This window comes from Lolium rigidum, chromosome 3 (assembly GCF_022539505.1).
Source record: "Lolium rigidum isolate FL_2022 chromosome 3, APGP_CSIRO_Lrig_0.1, whole genome shotgun sequence".
NCBI classification, from domain to species: domain Eukaryota; kingdom Viridiplantae; phylum Streptophyta; class Magnoliopsida; order Poales; family Poaceae; genus Lolium; species Lolium rigidum.
This window is the reverse complement of record NC_061510.1, coordinates 393,391,260-393,401,341: the sequence shown is the minus strand read 5'-3', so window position 1 is coordinate 393,401,341 and position 10,082 is coordinate 393,391,260. Positions and strand designations below refer to the sequence as shown.

General features: G+C 49.6%; 1 protein-coding gene across 1 annotated transcript; it reads left to right on the top strand.

Moving 5' to 3' along the window:
* The first annotated feature begins 3,059 nt into the window (after positions 1 to 3,059).
* Positions 3,060 to 4,673, top strand: LOC124700811 (F-box/kelch-repeat protein At2g44130-like). Its single transcript, XM_047232882.1, has one exon. It carries the CDS (start codon positions 3,060 to 3,062, stop codon positions 4,152 to 4,154), a length of 1,095 nt encoding a protein of 364 aa, XP_047088838.1. The 3' UTR covers positions 4,155 to 4,673.
* Positions 4,674 to 10,082: the final 5,409 nt, after the last annotated feature.

Below are 10,082 nucleotides of genomic sequence, written 5' to 3'. Positions count from 1 at the left end.
GGTCCCTCCGAGCGACGGCCGCAAAGACTCGGCACGCACGTCCGATCTTCGGTGCAGGGCGTGCCACGACCTATACACGGTCGGGAAGGTGTTGGATTTGCCTCGCTTAGTTTCTGCATGGCATACACGTAAACATTAAATACGAGCCTCGATCGGCTCTCGGGTTGTCCTGTGAATCGGCTCAGGAGCCGATCCACCCATGATCCGTACGAGGTGTACGAATATATGGTGGTCCTGCTTGATCAAAATAAAGCTAAAACGACCTACTACGATTTAGGGTTTTCACCACATAATCGGAACATCCTACTCGTGATTGAGCCTGGCGGCCACGCACGGTGATTAGGCCTGTAAGTGGTGGCGGGTTGACCACGGGGCCGCCAGCCCAAGCCACTCAAATCGGTAAAGTGAACACCCCCGGGCACGTGCACAAAGTTCACGGACAGAAGCGGCCTGTCCGCTACTGCCGCCGGGCCGCTTTGCTACCTGGTGCGGAAATACCTGCCGTCGCCGTGCACCCCTCCGGTGGCTGCCTCCCTCTCTAGTCCATGCCTTGACGATGGAGCAAGTCACCAGCAGACTAGGCCTCCAGCGATTGGAGTGGAAATCTACTGCTCCGGTTTTTCTTCTTTAATTTTCCCCTCTGATTTGCGCTCAGACGAGATCCAACGAGAGAACATTTGAAGCCGCCGGCTTCCGGCGAGATCCAACGAGACCGGCTCGCGTCCGGCGAGGTCCGTGGGGGTGGGGGAGGAGCAGGTCGGCTGCCAGGTCCTTCTCACTGCCGATGAGCCGGCGGCGAGAGGTTCGTCGCGCCGCCATCAACCGCGGCCGCCCGCCCAAGTCGTGCACTTGCCGTGCGTAGAGGCCGCCCCGGCGCCGGCCGTACTACATCGCCGCCGTCGTGCTTGATGATTCGCTGCGGCAGCAGATGGTAGGTCCACCAGCGTGTGCATCCCCCTCGCATCTGGCAAGAAGAACGGGACTAATTGATGTTTCCTGTGTACGTTGGTGGTATTAAGGTGGAAGAGTGGACGCCGCCTGATCTCAAGAAAATAAACGCGCACAAAGCGGCGTCCCGCCTGACTCAAGCGGAAAGAAGTGACCAGCTAGTGGGCACCCACGGGCAGGCCCACTTACAGGAGGAACGGTGATCGTAAACCGACCCTAGACAAGGCCTAAAAACCAACATGAAGTTGATCCCCGGAACATCCTGTCTAGGGCTAGCAAACTACACCCTACGCGCCACTGGATCCTTCAACCCGTTTGTAAAGCCTAACTATGCGAGATATTAAACTAATCCTTGAAGAACAAGGAGCAATCATAACGGATCGGATCTACTAAATAATGATCAAGCGGGGTGCCGCCCTTACACCTAAGATAGGTGTAAGGGCGGCTAGACGTCTAAGGGTTGCACGGACGAAAGCATATGATACTATGAAACAATGCTAACCCTAACACATCTATGATAACTACGTTGCTCGCCATCAACAAGGCTTCGGCACGAGCAACGCATGAACAACAAATAAGCGTGTCTTGCCTAGATCGCAAGATGCGATCTAGGCAACATGATGCTTACCGGAAGAAACCCTCGAGACAAGGGAGTTGGCGATGCGCCTAGATTGGTTTGTGGTGAACGTGATTGTTGTTTATTTCATAAACCCTAGATACATATTTATAGTCCGTAGACTTTCTAACGTGGGAATAATCCCAACAGGGCACGAGCCAAACTCTATCTAATTGACACGTATCCTACTATAGTTACAGATACATGGGCAAACTAGCCCAAACTTTGCATATAAGGCCGATTCATGTATTTCTTCCATGTATATCCTTCAAGCCCATCTTCAATCGCGGCCCACCTCTGATCCGGTCAAATTCTGGTGATAACAACAACATCGCCGCCAAAGCCCTCTCCAAGGTGTTGCGAGGAGTTCAACGACAACGTCTGTTTCGACTCTCACCTTTAGTGCAAATTTGCCTTGCTGCGCTTGGAGCTCGCTCAGTTGGCTGAACCACGTCAAGGAGGCATCTCGCCCTATTCTTGGAGAGCTGGCAAGTCTCAAGATGTTGTTGACACATGTTGGTCTTTCTTTGGAGCTGACGGAGGCGTGCTCTTCTGGTGGGCACGAGCTCGGCACCGTGGAGGCTCCGTTTCCACTTAGCTCCGCGGAGCAGAAATCATCGGTGGTTGATGTCACGCCAGAGCTACATGAGTTGTGTGGGAATTCATCCATGGTGCTTGAGCTACTGAAGTCGGGTGGTGGTAGTGTTATGCCTTCTTCCATCGAGGAAGTGAGGCATGTGGTTCCTATTGGTGTTGGGGTTGCTAAGTCAGGTTTGCTAGCAACGGTGTGCGGAGGCTTTGTCGCTAGAGAGGTTTGCGATTTTCTCACCACCTTAGCTGCTACCTACCATCTATCGATCCGCATTGGATTGATGGGTGTCTCCCAATATCATGGCATTTTTTTGTCGGCATGTTGTTGGAGATCGTTCGTGCCGGCATGTGGTCCTTTGTGTTAGGTACCGTGGGTGCGGCCCTGTTGTTCGAGTATTTGTTAGCCTTGGCTGTAAGCGTGGGCGCAATTCGTGTGGGCTTAGCCCTGTTGTTGTAGATTTTATCCCGATTTTCCTAAAAGATAGGCATTATTTTCTTAATTAATGGATGAAGGCGAATCTTTTGCCTCCGCTCCAAAAAAAAAAACTATTCCACAGAAAACAACACAACACCCTCTATCCATAAATAAATATCTTAGATTTGTCTTGTCCAAATCTAAATTTATCTAGACATACTATTAGACCAGATTTAGACTCTATTATGGATAGATGTACACTACAATAATTGTGCTGAAAAACAGCGGCTAGCAAATGCTTTAATATTGCTTTATATCATCCATTACATTATCTATCTGCCTAGCTGTCATAGAGAGAAAAATCAGTATAGTATTCCACGTAGCATCGCAGGGTTTCCTCTCTATTTAAGCACAGATAGAGGTGGTGAGTGAGCCATCCATTTCGAGAAGCAGAGCATCAGTCTCCCGAAAGAAAGTGAAAATGACTAAATGAGCAACTCAAAGAGCCGTGTTGCAGAGTGCGAGTTCGAGCACAACGACCTCATCCCGGGGATGCCGGACGACGTCGCCGTCGACTGCCTGGCGCGCGTCCCGCACTGCGCCTTCCGCTCGATGCGGCGCGTCTGCCGAGGGTGGAAGAGCGCCGCCGCGGCGCCAGATTTCGCCTTGGCGCGCGCCGAGGCCGGCGCGAACGAGGATCTGGTGTACCTCCTGCAGTTCGGCAACCCGGCCGCCGGGGACGACTCCCCCAAGGACGACTCCTCGGCCTACGGGGTGGCCGTGTACAACGTCACCACCGGCGAGTGGCACCGCGAGCGCGAGGCGCCGCCGATGCCGATGTTCGCGCAGTGCGCGGCCGTGGGGACCCGCCTCGCGGTGATGGGCGGCTGGGACCCCAAGACCTTCGAGCCTGTCTCGGACGTCCACGTGCTAGACGCAGCCACCGGCGTCTGGAGGCGGGGCACGCCGATGCGGTCGGCACGGTCATTCTTCGCGTGCGCCGAAGCAGGGGGCAAGATCTACGTGGCCGGCGGCCACGACAAGCTCAAGAACGCTCTCAAGACGGCGGAGGCGTACGATGCGGAGGCCGACGGCTGGGACCCTCTGCCTAACATGTCGGAGGAGCGCGACGAGTGCGACGGCATGGCCACCGTCGCCGGCGACAAGTTCATGGCAGTGAGCGGGTACCGCACGGGCCGGCAGGGCGGGTTCGAGCGCGACGCCGAGTGGTTCGACCCGGCGACCCGCGAGTGGCGCCGCCTGGAGCGTGTGCGGGCGCCGCCGTCGGCGGCGCACGTGGTGGTGCGCGGCCGGGTGTGGTGCATCGAGGGCACGGCCGTGATGGAGTGGCGCGGGGAGCGCCGAGGCTGGATCGAGGTGGGACCCTACCCGCCGGGGCTCAAGGCTGGCACGGCACGCGCCGTCGCCGTCAGCGGCGGTGAGCGCGTGGTGGTCACCGGCGCCATCGAGTCCGGCGGGCACGCGCTTTGGGTGTTCGACGTCAAGTCCAAGAGCTGGACCGTGGTGCCCCCTCCGCCGGAGTTTGCCGGCTTCGTCTTCTCTGTGGCTTCTGTCCGCGTGTGATGCATTTCGTCTTCGTCGTTGCCGAACATCCATCTCTGGCCGACCAAAAAGACAACTACTCCTCTTCTAGAGTAAATCCCTCCTTAGAACTTTCAGGTTATATGCGGCCATGGGAAACAATGTGCTGGAAAATCAAGGAGTTGTCGGCAATTCGCGCTGGAAAATCAAGGAATGTTCATAATGCAGTCATCGATCTCAGTCTGCAGATGGCGGCGATGGATACTGCCTTGAAGTTGAAGCACTGAAGTGAGCAGTCAGTTACTACCTCCGGTTTCATACACATCTGCTCCTCCAGGTTTTATGCTCTGGTGTCCACATCACAGCAAGTCAGCAACACAACAACATGGCAGCTCACAGAAACCCTTGTGCCAATTATAGCAAGGAGTACGAAGACTGAACATGAAAAGATGGGCGCAATTTCTGTAATCTATTACTCTAGACTTTATTTCCCCAAATTTGATGGTGATAATCAAGTTGAGTGGAGGTGGCAATGAGAAAAATACTTTCAAATGACTGCTACACCTGATGAGTACAAACTATCCCTAGATCAGATGTATAGCATTGGTAGAGCTAATGTATGGTTGCGAAGGTAACAGATCCCGTAGACGCATTTTTTTAGCCATTTTTTCATTTATAATATAACCATTTATAATGCCGAAAATAAGTATATAGACCGGAGGCACCCAAGGCCACGACCAATGTAGAGGTTGTTGAGGCGCCGGAGGTGGTGCTGGTGCGGGAGGAAGTGGCGCTAGTACGGGAGGCGGCGGCGGAGGGGTCGGTGGGCTCCCGTGGACTAGCGTGGAGGCCCGCAGTTGGACGGTGAGGCCATCCCATTGAGCGAGGTCCTCGAGTTCGGTATTGCCGATGGCCATCTTCATGGCTTCGCCCTTCTTCAGGTTCGGCGGTTGGAGTTCGTCCTCCTACTCAAAGGCGCCTTCCTCGTCCTTCTTGTCCTGTCGAAGCGGTCGCGGGCACTCCCGATTGAAGAAGTCGACGTCGCCCAGGTAACCCATGCCGCGCGGCGGCGCGGGTCGTACTCCTAGGTCCTGAAGGTGGACCAGCCAGGTTGTCGTGTAGATCCGGTGGGAGGATGAATTGATAACGGCGGATCTCGTACACCCGTTGACATCCCTTGTGCGGCACCGGAGGCACCGGGATAAGGCGGTAGTTGAGGTACCAGCCACTGCTCGGCAGGACCACATCCGGCTAAGGGACCGGCCATTTCTCCTCCAACAGCCGGTGGGCGAGTTCCATCGGCATGTACCGGTGGTTGCGCTGGGTTTTCTCCTTATTGGCGCCAGACAACCCGGCCCTCGCCGTCGTGTTTTGTTTTGCGGAACGGCCAACCCTTTCCCATGGCTATATTGGTAGAGCTAAGGCGAGGTGTGCCAGACTAGGCCTCTTTAAAAGGTCGAGCCCCGCAACTGGCGGGACTCCCAAGCCCTGCCCGAACCAACATTGGCGCACGTGGAGGCAGGAGAACGCCATTAACACATCGCGAGGAACTGAACCGTCTCCGCATCCATTGTTGGCTGACGGGTCCGAATGACAACAAGGCCGACACGTATGCTGACTGCGATGCGTCCGTGCAAACTCATTCGGGTGCAAATTTGGATCGCGTTCACGTCTCCGTGAATAATCTAGCTAGTTTGCGTTAGATCGCTAGGTTGGATATTAGACCCATTTTTAGCCGCGGAATGTAACGGTCAATTTACCTCCGTTTATCATGCCCAATTTGAAGCCTCGTTGCAACAGTTGCGGCGGAAAACTCTGACATTTCTGAAGAACGATTTGTTTCATGCTTGTCGAGCATTCAAGCCTTCTAGAGCCACTGAAATGTTATCAAAACATGTAAGACTCGAAGGCGAAGGAGGACCGGGAGAGAAGACCCGTCGTCATGAACTCGGTGTCCCGTACACAGCAGACAAAACGGCCGCTTCAGATATGCGTCGAGATTTAGGCGCTAGTTTTGCCGAGATCGGTGACGTCGACGTGCTTTGTCATCAGATCGTTGTGCATAAACGATTCCGAGGATTTTCCTTTGGATTTGGCCTACAAGCCATTAGGTCCAATCGCTCGTGGCAGGCAGGACGGCTGCTGTCCACCATGGCCGATTTTTCTCGTTTGAAACACTTCTATAAGCAAAACATGGCACCTCTACCTCTGTCATTCTAGGCTCCTATGACGATGTTGACGGCCGGTTAGTCAAGAAGACCGAGAAAAACAATTCCTCTGTCTGTGCGATGTTATCTAAGCTAACTTTACACGCTTTCTAGTTGATGAATTTGCGTTCTTGGATTATTATTTATTAATTTTATTTTACAAATATATGTGAAGCTTCCACACAACTAAGGAACACCAATGGCTGAACATCATCTTATGCCTGGAAACAACATAATCTCTTCATCAGCTAGAAACTGCAAACATATCACATATCCTAGGATGACCTCCATCGTCTAGGCACCGGGAAGACAGAGGCCCTGCCCCAACATTCTTGGATATGCTAGCTAGGAAATTTTTTTTAAAGAAATGGAAGGACACGATTATCTTTCCATACATGAATTGTATACGGTAGTATTCTGATGCTCCTCCGTCCTCGATCAGCTCGAAACTTGTCTGCAGGCTCTCTGTTGTTATGTTTTTTCAGCCGTTGAAGTGTTTCTAGAAGGCAGGCGAAAAAGGTATGGTCATGTGAGTGGCATGCTACTTGCAGATTGTGACCTAGCCAGAGTTTTGTTGCGTGTGCTTTTTTAGTTGCTTAAGATGCGCCACATTGGAGTTTTGTCAGGATATTTCTATACATGAAGCAGAGTGAGACCCTCCGGCGCATGCACTTTCTGTGTGCTGGAAGTTTTTGATTGTTTCGTGCGTGTCTACCGTTCAGGATGGGTACCTTTGCTGTTGAAATGCTTCTAGAAGCACGTTAAACAGGACAGCAATGGAGCCTTTGTACCAGCTTAGACTAGACGGTGGATGGACGAGTCAGGTACTCAGGTGACATGATCAGTTTCAGTACATGCATGCAATGGGATTGGATTTAATTAGAGTTAGAACTTGTCTAGAAGATTTTGAAAAAGTGTAATACTGTATTGGTACTCCTCCCTTTTTATTTAATTACTTCAAGTTTTGATATCAGTCAAAGTCAAATTTAACAAAATTCTCCAATTTTTTTACTTAATTAGTACTCCTCCGTTTTTATTTAATTACTTCGCATTTTGAGTTCACTCAAAGTCAAATTTTATAAAATGTTCCAGAAAATATATAAAACAAATATCAATTAACATCCATAATACCAAAACCATAAAATATGAAAATATAGTTTATGATGATTCTAATACCATAGATTTTATATTTATGATGTTGATATTTTTTTAAATATTTGGTCAAGATTTAGAAAATTTGACTTTAACTAAACCCAAAACATGAAATAAATAAAAATAAGAAGTACTCTGATATCATACCCACAATGAGAATATTATAGAAAATATCATGCATTTCATGAATGTACAAAGCCAATATGTCACTCCAATTAATGACGAGATATATTGAAAGGTACCATAAAACACGTAGAACTAGAAAATAAATAATAAATAGTTCATGTGCATAATTTTGCATTGAGATTTTGCAAATCAATCGCATAAGAAGATTATGATACTACTACATGATACCACTTGTATTCACATTTAGCATCATACGCATGATACTGTCCATTGTAACTAGTCTATGGTGCGACAAAGCGTAACGGTGGTCCTTCATTATTGTTTATTGAATCAAATATAAATTGCTCGCATCTTGACAAATGACAAGGAATGGCAGATTAACTTTGCCTAGCAAACGGTGTGTTATCATAATCGCTTGAAGGATACCTGGAATCTAAATTCTTCTGGGTTATTTTAATGTCCCTGGTTTCTGACACTAATAGAAAACATGGCTTTCGTGGGAGCCTTTTGTCGCGGGCGCGCCTGCACCCGTCGCCCCGAAACCATTCGGAGCAAGCCGGACCTTTTGTCGTGCCCTTTTGTCGCGGGCCGTATAACAATCCGCGACAAAAGGGGTCTTAGCTTTGGCGCCCCCTGCCAGCACCCCTTTTATCGCGGATCGTAATACAGCCCGCGACAAAAGGGTTATGCCTATATATACACAAAGCCAGCCCCCCCCCCCCACCTCCCTACATTTTTTCCTTGGTGGTGATAGGAGGAGGTGTATGCTAGCTCATTTTTTCTTCATGTGCACAACATGTGTTTGATGAAATATGTATGAGGGATGCCACTTGATTTTATTTGATAAGATTTCTCCTCTTTTTGATCCTAAAAGGTTAGCAACTATTTCTCGTATATACATAGTCCGTACAATACTAATTTTAGCAAGGTGATTGCATCTGATACATAACTGTACTTATGATGCAGATGAGTCATCCATGGATGTACGGTAATCGATGTGCTCCCACTTTCAGAGAGGGCGTGAATTCTTTCCTGCTTGTGGCCGAGGCCAACAAGTCGAAGCAAGATTTTATGTGTTGTCCATGTCTGAAATGTAAGAACGAGAAGGATTACTCTTGCTCAGTTTGGATTCATGTCCAGCTATAATGTTTGGATCAAGCACGGAGAAGAAGGGGTTATGATGGAAGACAGCGATGAAGAAGAAGATAACGATGACCAGTACCGATCTATGTTCTCTGAATGCGATGATACCGCAATGGAAGACAATGAAGAAGAAGGAGATGAAGAACGAGCGACGAGATGATCCTGTTGATGATGATCTTCGTCGGGCCATTTCTGATGCAAGAAGAGATTGTGGCACGGATAAGAAGAGGTTGCAGTTTGACAAGATGTTAGAGGACCACCACAAATTGTTGTACCCAGGTTGTGAAGATGGGCAAAGAAAGCTGAGTAGCATATTGGAATTGCTGAAATGGAAGGCAGAGGTCGGTGTGACTGACTCGGGATTTGAAAAATTGATGATAATACTAAAGAAAGCTGTTTCCAAGAAATAACGAATTGCCCGTCAGTACGTATGAAGCAAAGAAGCTTGTCTGCCCTCTAGGATTAGATGTGCAGAAAATACATGCATGCATTAATGACTGTATCCTCTACCGCGGTGAGAAGTACGAGAATTTGAATAAATGCCCGATATGCGGTGCATTGCGGTATAAGATCAGAAAAGATGACCCTGGTGATGTTGAGGGCGAGCCACCCAGGAAGAGGGTTCTGCGAAGGTGATGTGGTATGCTCCAATAATACCACGGTTGAAACGTTTGTTCGAAACAAAGAGCATGCCAAGTTGTTGCGATGGCACATGGAAGAACGTAAGAAAGACACAATGTTGAGGCACCCCGCTGATGGTCGGCGGTGGAGAAACATCGGGAGAGAGTTCCCGGATTTTGCAGGTGAGGCAAGGAACTTATGGTTTGGTCTAAGTACAGATGGCATGAATCCTTTTGGGGAGCAGAGCTGCAGTCACAGCACCTGGCCCGTGACTCTATGTATCTACAACCTTCCTCCTTGGTTGTGCATGAAGCGGAAGTTCATTATGATGTCAGTGCTTATCCAAGGCCCAAACCAACCCGGCAACAATATTGATGTGTACCTAAGGCCATTAGTTGATGAACTTTTGGAGTTGTGGGCCAAACCAGGTGTACGTGTGTGGGATGAGCACACCGAGCAAGAATTTGACCTACGAGCGTTGCTATTCGTAACCATCAATGATTGGCCTGCTCTTAGTAACATTTCAGGAAAGACAAACAAAGGATACAATGCATGCACACACTGTTTAGATGAGACTGAAAGTAAATATTTGGGAAAAAGCAGAAAAGTTGTGTACCCGTACAATCGCCGTTTCCTTCCGCGCAAGCATCCCTTAAGGAAAAAAGGCAAGCATTTCAATGGCGAGGCATACCACCGTCCGAAGCCTGTCCCCCGTAGTGGT